The sequence below is a fragment of the Apiospora phragmitis genome, assembly GCF_038363925.1.
Source record: "Apiospora phragmitis strain CBS 135458 chromosome Unknown utg000006l:1.0-5683423.0:1.0-5690449.0, whole genome shotgun sequence".
In the NCBI taxonomy this organism is placed as follows: Eukaryota; Fungi; Ascomycota; class Sordariomycetes; order Amphisphaeriales; family Apiosporaceae; genus Apiospora; species Apiospora phragmitis.
In genome coordinates this window covers 1,331,099-1,347,334 of record NW_027117404.1, presented here as the reverse complement: position 1 = coordinate 1,347,334, position 16,236 = coordinate 1,331,099, and the positions used below count along the sequence as shown (strand labels likewise).

The following is a 16,236-nucleotide window of genomic DNA, read 5'->3' as shown; positions in this document are numbered from 1 at the left end:
TCTTGAATGATTTATCCGACATTGGCGGTTTGGGTAGCTGTGCCGCAAGACCGGAGGGGAAGACCCCAACCGAGCGATTACTGCATACCCGTGACCAGGGTCGCACGTATTTGCCATCTCAAAAGGGCAATTCATCCGTGGAGAATATGTTGCGTCTGCTTTGACTCTGATATAATTGAGTAACATACAATCGTTCTATGAAACCACGGGATCAAATTTATGTAGCCCAGTAACCATTGTACAGTTACTAATTATCAGGGCATCTGGTTTAAACCAGAAAACGCAGCCCAGGAGCCCGAACCCCTTTCTCTGATAAACTAGCCAGGAGAGGGGCGAATCCCCACATGACGAATATCTTCACGTATAAGTAGCTACCACATACCAATGCATCTAACCTAGCTGGTGCCAGAGCACCCGACGAAGTTGTTCCCGCTGGCCCCATTATGGGTGATGGCACCGGCCTGTTGACAAGAGGCGTTGATGATCACACGGTCGGCACCGGGGCTCCCTACATATTATTGAATCACGTATGTCAGTAAAATTATTTCCCCAACCAACACCCTAGCGCTGAACAGGATCAAATGGTACTCACCCCGGTATATAGGCCGCTGCTCTTGATGGGGAACTCCTGGTAAGGGCCGGCGACCCGGAAGTTGAAGCCCTCGTAGTTGTTGTAGGTATGGGGGTAGCTGTTGGCCTGCTGGTTGTTCTTGTAGTAGGTGCAGGCCTGTTGGGACGCCGCGTTGACCTGGGCGGCGCTGTAGGACGTGCTGCCGCAGGTGGTCGCGGCACGATCCTCCAGAATCGCGGCACCAGGGGCAGCCGCCACGAAGGCGGCCAATAACGGGAAGAGGGTTAGAAGGAACTGCATCTTGACAAGTGCTTTGTGGGCCGCGGGATCTACTCTGCAGAAAGCGGGGGACAAGTCTATTAATACAGGCACAAGTGGGAACAACAAGAGTCAGATAGCAAGCAGAAGAATGGGATGGCTTCGGTAGTGAGAAGAGACTGCCCTCATATATAGTCGAGCCTTCAGTGATATACGGGGACTTTCTAGTACTATTGTCGTGTAGATCATACCCTCGACTTCCTCTTTGAGAACTCGGGCAGGATGTCAGCTTGAAACGCCAGGACCATTGGCGGTAGACACGGCAGGCGGAATGCAACCGTCGAAATTAGTATCCCATGGAGAGACACGTCTGTGGACACGTGCATGCAAGAATCGCAATAGTTCCTATCCTCTGCATCCAGGTACTAGTAGGTCCCAGTCGATGTTGACCTACAAGTGGATATGTTCTTCGAGCTGCCTGAAGTGGAAGGCACTCTATGGAACGTGCAGATAAGGTTGGTGGGTGAAGGAGGATGAGCTTTCGGGGTCCATAGAGTAAGCCGGCGCTAAAGAAACAGGGCTTGAGCTAGGGGACTTGGCTGTGCTTCAAGTATAGCACCTGGCCACCATCACAGCCGTCGCTTACTTTCAGCGAGAAGAGGCAGTCTGCCGTCTTACAATGCGATGATATCTATTAGAGAGTACTGAGTGAATGTATGAAATATGCTTCAACGACCTGGTCTAGTAAACTACACAGATCGCTGGCGTAGAAAGTCCGCATACTTCAACCGATGTCGGAGAACTGACAATACCATGTGATAGCGAAGTTGAAATATGAGATGGGGACTTAGCATCACCCCACTAACACTAAGCCTCGCTATTTGCATATTCCATGATATAGAACGAATTCATGTGTTTGCTGGACAGTTCGGACAATACAAAGAGCAGCCACAACGTTCTATAACAAGAACTTATTTCCTTGACAAGCAAATACACGTTTCCAAGTTGAAATTAAGTTCAAACCGAACCAATTCTGGGCTCTTCTGTACATGCCAAGTATAACGGAGATAGGAATGAGTTAATGTGGGGTTGGAGGGAAGCAGCCTAGCAGGCCTTTGGCGGGGGTTCTATGGAAGCCTGACAATCTCCAAAATCACTAATCATTTCCACACACCTGTCGTCATATCGCATGAACATTCAAGACTGACCGTCAAAGACGCCCCGACACCATCGTATCGAAAACGACCACTACCACCCTACGAGAGAAGAGTCCACCAAAGAAAGTAGTGTTCGAAGCAGTCTCCCTACCCCACGTCACCGAACCGGCCCGCCACCAAAATGCAAGGTTTCAACATGGGCCGGTACGTCCCGCCGGACCTCGAGGGCACCGCGTCGGGCAACCAGGTGAACCGCAAGCACGCGCTAGGCAACCGGGCCTCGAAGCTGGCCTCGCAGGGCATCCTGACGGTGCGCTTCGAGATGCCGTTCGCGGTCTGGTGCGGCCACTGCCCGAAGCCGACCATCATCGGCCAGGGCGTGCGCTTCAACGCCGAGAAGAAGAAGGTCGGCCAGTACTACAGCACCCCCATCTACAGCTTCCGCATGCGGCACGTCGAGTGCGGAGGCGCCCTCGAGATCCGCACCGACCCAAAGAACACGGCGTACGAGGTGGTCGAGGGCGGCCGGCGGCGCGAGGACCGCAGCGACGACGAACCTGGCCAGATCGAAATCATGACGGACGCGGAGCGGGAGAAACTGCGGAGCAGCGCGTTCGCGAAGCTCGAGAAGACCATCGAGGACCGCGAGCAGCTGGCGCACGCCAAGGTGCGCATCGAGGAGCTCGAGGACGCGAGCCAGCGCGCCTGGGAGGACCCGTACGAGCAGAACCGGCGGCTGCGGAGGGAGTTCCGAGTCGGCCGGCACGCGCGCGAGAAAGAGGGCAGAGCATCGGAGGATCTGCGAGATCGCATGAGCTTGAGCATCGATCTGGTACCTGCGCACGACGACGACGCGAAACGGGCTGCTCTGGTGGAATTCGGATCGGCTGCGAACGGCGGGGGAGCAGGAGACAATGCCGCCCTCTCGAAGCCTCTCTTTGGCAACGGCGCCGCGGCGGCGCAGAAAACACCATCATCCGCTGGCAAAAGACGACTCAAATCCGAGAACGCTGCGGCTCGGATGAGGGAAAGCCTAGTTTCCGAGATTGTCGGGAACACACGAGCGGCCCATGACCCGTTCCTCGTTCCTAGTCCTTCGAATGGCACAGCAGCCAGGCTATCGGGGATCAAGAGGAAGCGCATAGAGGCGAAAGAAGCGGAACTTCCGCGCAACGAATCCTCCAAGGAGGATACCAGCATAAAAAAGACATCTATGGCGTTGGTCGCTTATGATTCGGATTCTTCCTAAAGATCGGGAAGCTCGACTCGGTTTGCATTTTAAAGATACCCAGGGACAATGGCGTTGGAGGCAGCATCGAGAAATATTAGGTTTCACTGGAGTTGCATGCTACATGAGTAGGTAAAATTGTTCAAATGTTTATTACAACTTCCTAGTTCCCATTGTGGAAAGAAACGTAACGGGAAAGTATTTGTTGATTGGTTCCAAAAGTCACTCAAATTCGACTGAAAGCAAGCCCCTTAACGAAAAGCGAAACTTGTTCCCAAAAGAAGACTCGGACCCCAGCGCATGAAAGCAGCATGAAATCCGCGGTCAACTTCAATATGCAAATCCTACATAGTACTCCATCCTGACCGTGTGCCAACTAGAAGAAAAACAAAACTCCTGAGCTCCAGTTCGCAAAATGATGACTATCAATCGAGTACGTTAGGGTATTCTCGGAGGGCAGATGGCCATTTACACATCGTCCATCTGCCCGGCCGGCTCGTCGTCCTCGTCGCCGAAACTGGCAACAGATGACATATCGTCGTCATCTTCGCTTTCGTTGCCGGCCTCGTTGGCAGCGTCTTTGCTGGCGTACTTCTGGACGTACTCTACCATGAGTGTTAGTAGGGGCCAGTCCCGAGACTCCCAACAGAATGGCATTGTTCAGAACCAACCTTTCACTTTTGCGTCGTAGCTCTTGGGCTCCCTCATGAGTAGGGCAGCGGCCTCGCCGTTCAGCGGGTCGGAAGGGTTCGGGTATCGCAGGAGCTGAGGCAGGAAAACCTCAAAGATGTTGATCATATCGAACATGGGCGACCAGGTTTGATTGATGACATCAAGGCAGACCGAACCAGACCTTGACCGATTCTTAGTATACTCTCCCATGCCAGATGTTCTCGACTCCGTCCACACTTACAGCTCGTCGATGTTGGGGTGGTATATTCTGTTCACAAATCCGATGCTGGGCGACTTGTAGGGGTACTGATCCGGAAGTTCGACGTGGATCTTCCACGAACCGTTCTCGAAAGGCGCTGCCAACTCTCAGTACAATGTCGACAACGAATATTGCCGGCCATCCTGAACTAACTCTCTGTAGGTCCCTTAAACCGGACGTAGAACTCTTGCCTGGCCGGGAATCAGTTATCGGTGCTCGCGATGTGATCGTTCATTGGTCGGTGAATAAGCCTTACACTACAGACCAGATGTTAGTCAATCGCAAGACTCGGGTCTGCGTAACAGAAAGAGGCGGACTTACTATTGTCATTGATCAGGGTCACTTCATAGTCACTCATGAGCCTTTGTCAGATTGGTTAGTCGCTAGAAGGGGTATTGTAGACGTCGGAGGAATATCGTACATCCTATAGAGCAGTCAGTCAAGTGTACCACGCGAGGTTACGGGTAGGTTAGTATGGGGCATACTTCATGACCTAAAGAAGCATGTCAGCAGATAGCCAAGTCAGGTTTCGCGAAACGACTTACATCAGTCTCAATACGTCTCCTTGGACTACTCATCTTGCCTGTCGTAACTCTCGTAGACCTGTCTTGAATAACTGTGCAATGTCGGGTCGGGTATCGGCAGGGGAGTTGGTGGTCGGGTCGTGGTGGAAACAGTGGTCGTTGATCTGTGCCAAGATGGTGGTTCGGTGTTGGGCGACTGAGCAGCTGAGGCGAAGGAGGGGAAGCTTTGTCGTTCTCGGAGATAAATTCAAGTAAGCGTGAGATGCCAGGATTGAAAGGAGTTGGTAGATTCGTTCTCTTGGTCGAAGTGAGTTGGGAAAATGAAGAGGAGTTGCCAATGGCGGGCTGGTGTCAAATGACCTGGTCAGACCACGTTCGGAGTCACAGGAGCAGCCCGAGCAAAGCCGCATTTAGACAATGCAATGACGACTTAACCTTTCTTTTACCTTGGTCCGGTTTAGAACGAAGCATCCATGCTTATGCGATAAGGATAATGAGCCCCACCATCCTTTGGAATGTATTGAATGCAGGGACGCCGGTTCATGCCAAAACGAAGATCGTCCAGTTGGGTTCGGTTAATTGAATATAGCGCTTATGTGCTTATACCAGTGGCCTGCTTAGGGGGGCATACGCCAAGCACTTGAGGATTACTCTTCCTCGACGACCCTACCTTCCTTTCAATACAGGTTATGTATTTGGTTCTACTAATCAGAACATATGTACTAAGATATAATAAGGATGGTAAAACGGTTGCAGCAATAGGGGTATGAGAACTCGTGTGCCTAAGCTGACGTAGCGCCCGTTTCTTCAGGCTAGTTTTACAATTAGCCGTTGGTGTACGCCCCGATCCATACACCAACGATAGGCGGTGCTCTCCCGATACCGGCCTCAAACCATGGGGTATTAGGTTACTTGGGCAATGCCGTCAGGGGTCCTTACATGCCAATGAATAATCCGGGGCTGAGTCGATGAAGCGCTTCATGAACATTATAATATAAACCGCGTATCCCGAGCGACCATATCAAGCTTCGAAGATGGGCCTAGCGAACGAGAACTGGGCACTGTGGTCACCAAGTACTGAGCTCTCGGAAGACACGACCTGGAAGGTCAAGAGGACTGAATTGGTCTCGGAAACGAACAGCGAAGTCTTTGTTCACGCCCCTGGAAAGATCGACACGGGAAACTTATAAAGTCGCTTGCAGCCAAGCACGAAAGCTCGTTTCCTAAAGCTTCCAGGCAGACCAAGCGCGACAATGGCGCTTGTCCACCACGAAAGTGGCGTCGTTCAACGTATACTTCTACTGCTTCGTCAAAAGACAGGTGCTATCATGAGGTAATACGTATGGAGATGGTGAGGCTCTACCGCATAGTCATGGTTATTTCAGCTATCATATTCTTTGGTAAAGTCGCTATCTCCGACTGCTGCAGACCACACAACAGCCGGCTCATAGGCAGAAAAGATTCCGCCTCATGGGCTACCATTGCCGACTGGTAACTCTTGCCGAATGAATGGTATGTGCACAGCCAGATGGTTCTGTCCACGAGAAAAGAAACAACTTCTACACATAGCTTAGTTGGCGGCGCAGTGGAAACAATGTCGATACCGTACGTCGCCATTGTGAAACGCCAAGATCGCAACGCTGAAAAGCTTGGCGTGTATCATGAGACGACACATAAAAGACCCCAGATCCCAAGTTATGGACAAGATCCCCACGGTCGGTAGTCTAGTTAATCTCAAGTTTCTGCCACGTTTGTTACACATCGGACAACGCTAATTGACATCACATATCTCACCAATCGATCGAAATGCGCCTCAATACGGCGACAGTCTTCGCCACGGCGCTCAGCGCCCTCTACAACACGCCAGCCTGCGCGCAACGGCAGCGGATTGCCAAGACCACTCCGGCCATGGTTGACGGAGCCGTCCACGAGGGCGACGCGCAAAAGGGCAGCAACGCCATGATCGAGTCGGTATTGCCTGCAGCGAACGCCAGCAGTCTCCACGCCGCGTCGGCCAACGCCACCTTCATCCCGGGCTCCGACGTCGTGCCCACGGGTCAGCCGGACCCGGGCGCGGCGCCCAAGCCCAACCCCCCCAAGAAGGCCCCGATCCCCATCACCGCGCTCCTGTACGCCGGGTCGCCGGGCCCCAAGCAGTGTCGCGGCTCGCCCATGATGCGGATCCCGATCGCGCGGCCCGTCTCCAACACGACGGCGCCGCAGTGCTACAACATCCCGCGGCTGCCGGCCAACTGCGGCACCTTCATGGCCGAGAAGGAGGACGGCTGCGAGGCCCGCGTGTTCGCCGACTGGGACTGCAAGGAGTTCGAGAACCTCGTCGTCTTCATGCCCGAGCTGCGCACCGTGGGCGGCATCATCCGCAGCGTCGAGGTCCGCTGCGGCGTCGAGGCCGTCGAGCCCGCGCCGCTGAACATGGGGGCGCTGGGCGCGGCCCAGCACAAACCCCAGCCCAAACCTGGGAGTTGATGATGAGGGCCTACTCGCAAAGTGACTAGCCGGGCTTCAAATAGGAAACAGGCGAATTTCTTTTAGCAAATGAGACCGGCACTTAATAAGGATGGGGATAGGGGCTGTGGTATAGTCTATATATGACCCAAAAGCTCATCTTGAGTTTTGGGAACTAAAGAGGACAAACAATAAAGGTACATTTGATCCATTGATGAGTGTTTATTTGTTTGTTTCGGATTCTGATTTTCCGTTGCTGCCGTGTAGTGGCTGTGAAAAGCCACTCTGCAATCGAGAACACACCGGGCTTGGTGGTTTCGACCCGGTAGAAGCTGATATATTCATATGCCAAGGCACAGATCTCTTTCTTTGATGTTTAAATGTCCGTAATCTCTCTTTTGCAGCTAACGAATGTTTGGCTATTGCACAAGCAATGGGTTGGTTTACCAAGGGGGTCATGGTGGAGAAGCAGCTCTACTCTGGCACGCCTTTCCCTTGCGATTATGCTGCCCACGCGCCTCTTCTTCCGTTAGTACCTCGGAGCGGGGTTTCTTCACATGATCTGAATCCGTCTACCTCACGGCTGAATGACGTCGAGTGTAGACATTGGACGTCCCGGCGAGACCACAGATATCAAGAATCGTATGGTGATTTAGCTCATATATATAGGAAAACGCAAGAGATTTCCTTGCTTGCTTGAGTATACTCTTCTGTTTCTCAGTAAGACCCGAAACTTATGCACGATCGGAGTCCAGGATGCGAACACACGTCAAGTGGCTCGAGGTTATCGCCAATTTCGCGGCGCTAGTTGTGGAAAGTACTACAAACCAAGCAGCGCCTGCCCTTAATGCCCACGAAACCACGTTCATAGTGTAGGATCATAAAGAGAAATACTTCATACCAGTAACTGCATGTATATACGACGATATTATTATGAGTCTATTCATCCTTTGGAGGTCAATATCAGCCCCTGGAGGAGACTTTCTTGGTAGAACCGTCGCGTTCATGGAGTTATCACCAGTCCCAATGACGACTTTGCTTGGTGTACTAGTCTATTGGCTGTTGCCACTTCGGCATGGCACAAGCACACTGCTATTTGGCTGATGGATGCCTGAGTCTCAACGCGACAGCGTAATCAGAATGAGGTCCTTGCTCTTGCTCAAGGGCCATTTCTTCACTTTGAACGCACTGCAACACACTGTTTGACTACGCACCTAAACAACTCAAGCTTGTAAAAACATCAAATCCCCTTCAGAATTCTCTTTGGTGTCCATCTAAACCTGCAAGAAAAGAATTCAATCTCCCTCCTGAACAACACCCATTCAGCAGCCACGCCATCCCTTGTTCACTACATACTTAGCAATCATGGGATATCGGAAGCTTCCTCTTCACGACCTGCTTCCAAAGCACGGTATGCGGTATCGCGCAGGTCGGTCCATCCTACGAAGCCCTCGCTTCGATGTCCAGATCTACCGCGCTTGGTCCAAGAAGGCCGGCTCCACCAAGATCTTCAAGGACTTGAGCAAGGGAAGTCGCGTCGTGGACCTTGTACTCGCCAACATGATCAAGGTCGCCCGGAAGCCCAGCATCAGCAAGCACCTGAAGAGCGGCCTGGCCGGAGATGGCTTCTACAGCTTCGCCACTGCCATCAAAAAGGAGACCACGTGGGCCAGAAAGCTGAGACTTGGGGTCTTCATGGAGTTATTGTACCAGCTCATTCACGCTCATAAGATGTCCGCCCTGAACGAGCATGGAGACAAGGACCAAGCCACCGAGTACAGCTTTACCGTCAAGGAGATCTCGGCTTTCCTCGCAGAGCACCAACAAGACTGGTCCATGGCCGCCCAGGAACGCGAGAACTACCTTCTCACCGAAGCCCATGTATTCAGACAGGAGAAGGTAAGAATTACGACGAATACCCGCTGAGCCATTGATCTAAGCTAACATGTAAACGCAGCAGAGCCCCCTCCAGGAACACTTCGATGATGCCCTGTGCAATGCTGCTGCTCAAGAGACGACCTCGAACGGACCGGATGCCATGGAATTTGACGGTTGATCATATCTGCGTTACTCATGGGCGCATGCCGACGAAGGAGCAGCTTGTATCATACATACAGCGGCGTTTGGGATGTGGCGTGGCGAGGCATTGGGAAAAAGGCCGCTTGTGTTTGTGCTTCATGACAGGATTGGGAGAAAAGGTTGCTCATGTTTGTGCCCGATACGAACAGTGGGAAGGCAACGGTAGGATACTTCACTGTAAATTATTCTCATCGGATATGGGAAACGTTCAGGCACATCAATGTAGCGTGTAAATGTAACATCAACGTTTGTCACCAAAGCCCAGGGTCGGTCCGACACAACATGCCTAATGATCTACAGACTCAGCCGCGAGTAAGTATGTTATGTAGCGTTACCAAATCAAACGCCCTCCCGGATAGTACCCGTCATTAGATGATCTCGAAAGATGTGTCCATGATCAGCCACGTGGTGATGTTGCCTGACTAGACAGTGATGCAAACATGGCCCTCCGGTAAAAAGGTCCGAATATCGTATTACACATGTCGATTAGATAATGTAGTATCAATGTGACTAATAAGAGCTTAGTGAGATGGACTGCCTATTAACTGTCCGCCTACGACGGTAGTGATAGCCACCTTTGGGCCTCTATCAAGGTAACGATACCCGATACGACGTAGATCATGATCAGCAAGAGTGCGGAAATGCAGTTCACTGTCGAGTAACCGCCAAGCCATCATGGAACATACAAATCCGCTCTAGTTTTCTTCCATTGGAGGTCTGGCAGTCTAGTAAAGGTTGTTTGGGCCCTATAATGGTCGGACGATTAAGGCGCGGGTGAAGCTTGAATCGCCAAATCCGGGGTCAGAATCTCGATGATACGATCCCACTATGATCCCCTTGACCGCCAGGTACGGCAATAGAAGTGAGGAGGGCTTCTGGATCAATCAGATTATCAGATATCTTCAGATGGTGAAAGTTCACGCCGTCGAGGACTTGTAGCTCGCGGAGGTAATAATATATACTGAAGTATCGCGACGCCCCACTCTTATTGCCGTACCTGGCGGTCAAGGGGATACAGTCACCCATCATTGAGTACTTCCCGTACTCTGAAGGGGATTAATTACTTAAAGTTTGCAAGGAATTCGCGGTCAAACCTTTTTTGGGCACGTTGTGCTTGCCAACTTCCCTGATAGATTAGTATCGGACGAATTTGCTACCGGGCGTTGGGTAGCGGCAATTTCTCTGCCCAGTACTCCGTAGCAAGAAAGCACCAATGAGCTTATCACCCAAACCCCAGTCAACCCTCAAATTCGTCTCATTATTCGCGTCACGAGTCAGAAGCTCACATTGGAAAAGGCTTGATGGTCATACTTCGTAAGCCAGGCCGTAGGGAGGTGGGCATTTGCCTTTGGACCCGCCTTCAACCAAAGTGCCGAATCAAAGCAACCAACCTCCCAATTCTTCGTTATGGAAATAATCCTGTTCGATGGTCCTATGTCTCCCCAGCTTCATAATTCTAGAAACATCAGGGGCATGGATGCTCTCATATCAGGATGCTTCACTGTCTTGGCAAGACCATCCCGACGTGACAGACCCGCGAAATGGGCGGCATAGCGACCCGGACGGGACCACAGATTGGTGAGCGACGTTCTGGGCTTTCCCCTCCGTCCCTTGGCCTAGTTCTGCAGTCCTCAGTGCGCGCATACGAACGCTGACCCCGAAATCCATAGGTACTATACCACCGCCGCCAGGCGTCACGCCGAACTTTGAATACCCGGCCGACGGACTATGGACAGTCAACATCGCCGGCCTCATAGTCTGCAATGTGATCGTTTCAGTCGTCTATATCCTACGTTGCTATTCCAAATATACTCTCAGATCACCCACGACCGTTGAAGATTGTAAGCTAACTTCCCATCAAGACTAGATTTTGATTATAAACTCACATTTGCGGCCATAGGGACTACTTTGATAGCATTGGTGCGGCAATACTCAACTGACCGTCTCTTCTAATCTCTATCTGGGCTACCGCTGGCTGACAAGAACGTACAGTTCCTGGTACTCTTTTACATAGCTACGTGTTATACAAGTAAGCTGTGCCATTTTCGTACCCGTTCAGTGTGCCAGAAGCTGACGAGTTCTGCCTATCTCCAGTGGGCATTTGTGGAGAGGGGCATCACGCCTGGGAGTTGACGCAAGAGGACTATCAAGCGGTGCTCAAGGTCAGCCTCAGATTACTTCCTATCAATTGGTAATACTGACTTCTTGCGCTGTGAAAGTGGTTGTATGCTAGCTCCACTGTCTGGATCCCGGCTGCTTTCTTCACCAAAGCCTCCTTACTGTTGTTAACTGCGCGGCTATTCTCCATCTACGAGCGTACCGCAAGGTATATTCGCCTTTACGTATGGTTCCTCCTGTTCGCATATACTCCTGTACAGTTCGTCAAGATATTCATCTGCTGGCCTATTGCCCATTATTGGAATCCTGCCATACCTGGTCGCTGCCTCGACCAGCCCAAAGTCTTCCTCACCGATACCGCTCTAGCATTTATTACTGACTTCATCATACTGGTCATACCCATACCTCTGACATGGAAACTGAACATGCCGTTACGAAAGAAGATTAAAGTCGCTGCAATGTTGGGGGCAGGCGGGATCGCTGTGGGGGTAGCGTGCTTTCGCGAGTACAGGATCTATATCTTCCAATGGTCAACGGACGTGACCAGGGACTTCGTGGTCATGAACCTCTGCGGGTGAGTCCCGGCCCGCTAGGCTGACCAGGGTCATCCAAGATAATTCCACAAAGCTAATTCTCCTGTTTGGTACCGCAGTACTATCGAGATAACCATCGGAATCGTCTGTCTCTGTCTCCCGTCAATAAACCTGCTTTTCGAGAGGGCGACTTCACGTAAGACAACACATAACCGGCCGCGAACTATCTATCAGCGCTTTAGCAAGTACAGGAGAAAGAATAGCCTTGGAGCATCGGAAAGAACCACCGTATTTCTTCAGGAAGATGGAAGTACGGCGAGTGGTGGGCCTGAAATGATAGCTGCGCCGGTACTCGACTTCGATGCCGAATTAGCCATGTTCACCGAAGAGCCGCCTAGTATGAGCGGCGCCAATTCCGACGATCTGGTTTGGGAACACGCGGGGGATTGCGTACGGATAAGCTGTATGCGGATCAGCTCTGCAGATGGACGGAAAGAAGGCTGGTTGACCCCTTCAAACACCAGCGATCCTGGCGCCAGCGCAAGCCAGCACGCTTGTGCAACAACTAGACGAAACGAACAGCTGAACATGGAACAGTTCAGTCGGGAAGCCCACAAGATTCTTGTCCCGGGCCGCATATGGGATGGCATTGAAGGCCGTGGCGCGAGAGGAGGGATTACCTGACCAAGTCAAGCATTCCACGAGGCGCTGCACCAAGTAATTTCGTTCCGAATGATTCATTCGCGAGTTCAGAAACGAAACGAGAAATCCGACTTCAAACCAATGCTTTGTCAGACCAATCCTTGCCCAGGTACGAGTCGCGCATCGCAACGTTTCCGGTTCAGCGCCGCGTCGAACTCGACAGCCCGACCGAAACACTACGAAAACATTGTAATTTTTCGCAGATTATCCTTGTCCTAAGCCTTGAGCATATTGTCACTGCGCCGAAACCAAGCGACCGTGGACCTGGGCTGAGTATCTATGGGTAGTAAGCGATCGATGACGTTGGATGCGGGGAGATACGCTAGAGCCATCGGCTTTAAGAGAGCAAGCACCGGGACGACGACGAAATATGGCACACCTTGATTCGCCCACAAAGAGGGACCGCAATGCCCTCAATACTTCAGAATTTCTATATCAGAGCATAAGACGCTGAGTACTCCACCATAATGGCGGGGAAAGAAGCCAACGCGAAGCAACATTGGCGAGGGACAGGCTTTCTCACCACTATGCGCTCTCTGGCAACGCCTCCATGGCTGCGATGGGATCCCCAAGCCAATCATGAACTGACATGGAGTCAGAATATCGTTTATGGATGCGTGAGTTGCCAGTAAACATGTTCGCGAGGCAGGTTGCTCATGAATTCACCTCAATGACTACAGGTTGCGGCTTTCAGTGTGGGAAACCTCTACTACACTCATCCCATCTTGGACGTCCTCGCAGACGACTTTGGTGTTTCGGATGAGCGCGCCTCACTCGTACCTACCATAATGCAAGCTGGGTATGCAGGGGGCCTACTGTTCATCATTCCGTTCGGGGACATTGTTCACCGCCGACCCATGATTGGCCTCATTCTCGTGACAGCCCTATTCGTAAGCCTCTCGCCTCCTATTCTGACCTTGTCATATCACTAACAAATAGTACACACAGTGGCTCGGCTTAACCCTGACTGGGTCCTTTTCCGTCTTCCTGGGTCTATCTTTCGTGGTCGGCGTGCTCACAGTCACGCCGCAGCTCATGTTTCCAATTGCCGTCCAGTACGCGCCACCGCGGCATCGTGCCACCATGATCTCCATAGTCATGTCCGGCATCGTCTTCGGGATCCTGGTCGCTCGTCTTCTCTCGGGAATTATCACACAGTACTCTTCCTGGCGCAATGTGTACTGGCTGTCTTTCGGGCTGCAGGCGCTTATATTTGTCCTGCTTTTCGTCATGATGCCCGACTACCCGATCCTCCGACCAGGCGGCTCGTATCCGCACACCCTGCTCACCATCGTAAAGATGCCACTTCGCCATCCTGTGCTGACGCAACAAAGCCTGATCGCATTCCTGACCATGGGCATGTTCACGTCCTTCTGGACGACACTCACCTTCCAGCTCGTGGGGACCTTTCCACCTTTCGACGCTGGCCGTGGCCCTGTTTGCCCTGATCGGCATCACGCCCGTGTTCCTAAACCCCGTCGTCTCGCGGTACGTGACATCGCGCATCCACCCAACGGGCACGCTGCTCCTCGCCCACTCGGTCGCGACTATCCCCGCCGTCGTCGTGGGCACCTTCGTCGGCACCTTTTCCCTCGCGGGCCCCGTGGTCTGGGCCTTCCTGGGGGACCTGGGCATGACCACCGTGGTCGTCGCCAACCGCATGGCCATCGCCTCGGTCGACCTGACGGCCCAAAACGCCGTCAACTCCGTCTACATGGTCTCCACGTTCTGCGGGCAGCTGTTCGGTACCGCGCTGGGCAACCGGCTGTACGCCGAGGGCGGCTGGGTGCACAGCGGCGCGCTCGGCATCGGGCTCGTGGGGCTCTCGCTGGTCGTCACCATCGTCCGCGGCCCACACGAGAAGCGGTGGCTCGGTTGGCGGGGAGGTTGGGATTTGAGTAGGAGGAAAATGGAGGCCACACAAGAAGGAGAGAAGCCTCAAGAACGACCAGGCCAAGAAGGTGTGGAGGCTGATGTGGTAGAGCAACAACAGACCTCGCAGCAAGAGAAGCATAAGGATCTTGGGGCGAAAGAGGAGGATCGGGCTACGAGGGGTAATGGGAACAGCACATAGATTTACTTTGGAAAAAAGCAAGAAGCTCTTTTTAGTTAAAGAAGACGAATACATAGTTATAATATTATAATCATTCGGCTACTCATGAGACTGGAATATATGTACTCCATCCTGATTGTTATGATTGTTCAAACAATCACAGGGCTCTGCTAGAAAATACACTGACAGCAGTCATATGGATAACTAATAGGTCTCGACTACCAAAACAATCCAACCGACTATTGAAGAGCAATGAACTACCGTCGCTGCGTCGACTGTGTTGCAGAAGCTGTGACTCCGGCTTTTCACCTACTGGTACCTGATGCGGGTTGTGTCAACAACAAAGATTGTTGCGGAGCATTGCTATCGTGTTCATATTGCACACCCTCTCAAAGCAACATCAGCTGGATCACAAAAAGCAGAATAGCCGAACACTTGTTAATTCCATCATCTCATCTAGTAACAAGTGCACTGCCACTCGTGGAAGCTTGTCTGGAACATCACACGACGTCCCACTGGCTGCTTTTGAGTGACCAGATCAAACATCGTCAACATTGTCCACCAGGTAACTTCACTTTCTGCCTTTTTCCAACAACCAAGCAACAAGAATAGTCAGACGCTGACACCAAAAACTGCAGACTCGTCCAACATCATCATGTCGGTCTACCGTATGCCCGCACGCACCATGACGTCGGACGGCAAGTGGTACTGCTTCGGAGCACCGTCCATTCACGTAATGGTCCACGATAGTTACGATCCGGACGACTGGTTTGGCAAAATCCGCTACATGACGAACCGCGAGTGGTGCTACTACGCCGAGTGCGACCTGATCATCTTTGCCCATCTCGTTGGAGATGTAGTGGTGACCCCGGAGGATCAGGAGAAGAAAATGCACGACGAAGCCGGAGAAGATGAGGACGAGGAGGATGACTACGAAAGCACCGATAATACGGTGAAGGAGATAGACGACGTGACCAACTGGCCCCAGGTCCTCGAGAAAATGGAGTACTCGGGCTGGGCCTTCGACATGGAGGAGCTCGAGGAGCACTGGAAGAAGTCTGTGGTCCCACGCATCCGTGCCACCCGCGAGGCGAACGCCCGTCGGAAGAAGGACAACAAGAGCAACGGGCACCGCCACCACCACCGCTACAACGCCCTCGCGGGCCTCGCGGCCGCCTGCCACACGCGCAACGTCGACCCGGCCGACCACCCCCACGGCTACGGCAAGCATCTGCCAACGCCCTCGGAGCTGTATCTGGAGCGCATCTGCCAGGAGTTTGGCGGCAAGAGCGCCGAGGTCATCCGGGAGCAGGAGGAGGCGCTGAAGCAGGGCCTGCAGCTCAAGAAGGTCAAGAGAGGAGATGGAGGTGGAGAGGGCGGAATTGAGGATGATGGTGATCTGGTTATGGGCGACAGCTAAAGAGAGCCACTAATACTCAAGGAATATGTGGCTGGGTTTTAGGAACGATGTTCCGAGTCGATACGATGGGTTGATTACTGGCTGGATGTATTTCTGTGGCATCCGGTTTTGGGCATTGCTTGTAGCAGACGCATCGTACTTACATAGAGCAGCCTGTTGCGTCAGAAACTATACCGCGAAAGCTGAATCGACACCA

The 16,236-nt window shown here is 52.4% G+C and overlaps 8 protein-coding genes across 8 annotated transcripts; 6 read left to right on the top strand and 2 right to left on the bottom strand.

Moving 5' to 3' along the window:
* Positions 1 to 395: 395 nt before the first annotated feature.
* On the bottom strand, positions 396 to 871 carry PG994_005704 (Ribonuclease f1; the record flags this gene model as incomplete). The annotated part of the gene is made up of 2 exons (XM_066857113.1): positions 396 to 508; positions 589 to 871. 2 exons carry the CDS (start codon positions 869 to 871, stop codon positions 396 to 398), a joined length of 396 nt encoding a protein of 131 aa, XP_066716382.1.
* A 1,296-nt stretch (positions 872 to 2,167) lies between these two features.
* On the top strand, positions 2,168 to 3,235 carry PG994_005703 (uncharacterized protein; the record flags this gene model as incomplete). Its single annotated transcript, XM_066857112.1, has 1 exon — positions 2,168 to 3,235. One exon carries the CDS (start codon positions 2,168 to 2,170, stop codon positions 3,233 to 3,235), a length of 1,068 nt encoding a protein of 355 aa, XP_066716381.1.
* A 447-nt stretch (positions 3,236 to 3,682) lies between these two features.
* Positions 3,683 to 4,723, bottom strand: PG994_005702 (uncharacterized protein; the record flags this gene model as incomplete). The annotated part of the gene is made up of 6 exons (XM_066857111.1): positions 3,683 to 3,819; positions 3,886 to 4,067; positions 4,128 to 4,242; positions 4,299 to 4,336; positions 4,631 to 4,638; positions 4,691 to 4,723. 6 exons carry the CDS (start codon positions 4,721 to 4,723, stop codon positions 3,683 to 3,685), a joined length of 513 nt encoding a protein of 170 aa, XP_066716380.1.
* A 1,752-nt stretch (positions 4,724 to 6,475) lies between these two features.
* PG994_005701 (uncharacterized protein) lies at positions 6,476 to 7,156 on the top strand (the record flags this gene model as incomplete). The annotated part of the gene is made up of 1 exon (XM_066857110.1): positions 6,476 to 7,156. One exon carries the CDS (start codon positions 6,476 to 6,478, stop codon positions 7,154 to 7,156), a length of 681 nt encoding a protein of 226 aa, XP_066716379.1.
* A 1,344-nt stretch (positions 7,157 to 8,500) lies between these two features.
* Positions 8,501 to 9,191, top strand: PG994_005700 (uncharacterized protein; the record flags this gene model as incomplete). Its single annotated transcript, XM_066857109.1, has 2 exons — positions 8,501 to 9,034; positions 9,093 to 9,191. The coding sequence occupies 2 exons, from the start codon at positions 8,501 to 8,503 to the stop codon at positions 9,189 to 9,191; spliced, it is 633 nt and encodes a 210-aa protein (XP_066716378.1).
* A 2,667-nt stretch (positions 9,192 to 11,858) lies between these two features.
* Positions 11,859 to 12,549, top strand: PG994_005699 (uncharacterized protein; the record flags this gene model as incomplete). The annotated part of the gene is made up of 2 exons (XM_066857108.1): positions 11,859 to 11,906; positions 12,100 to 12,549. 2 exons carry the CDS (start codon positions 11,859 to 11,861, stop codon positions 12,547 to 12,549), a joined length of 498 nt encoding a protein of 165 aa, XP_066716377.1.
* Positions 12,550 to 13,034: 485 nt separating this feature from the next.
* PG994_005698 (MFS general substrate transporter) lies at positions 13,035 to 14,641 on the top strand (the record flags this gene model as incomplete). Its single annotated transcript, XM_066857107.1, has 4 exons — positions 13,035 to 13,184; positions 13,248 to 13,457; positions 13,516 to 13,934; positions 13,963 to 14,641. 4 exons carry the CDS (start codon positions 13,035 to 13,037, stop codon positions 14,639 to 14,641), a joined length of 1,458 nt encoding a protein of 485 aa, XP_066716376.1.
* A 634-nt stretch (positions 14,642 to 15,275) lies between these two features.
* Positions 15,276 to 16,040, top strand: PG994_005697 (uncharacterized protein; the record flags this gene model as incomplete). Its single annotated transcript, XM_066857106.1, has 1 exon — positions 15,276 to 16,040. The coding sequence occupies one exon, from the start codon at positions 15,276 to 15,278 to the stop codon at positions 16,038 to 16,040; it is 765 nt and encodes a 254-aa protein (XP_066716375.1).
* Between the last annotated feature and the right edge of the window lie 196 nt (positions 16,041 to 16,236).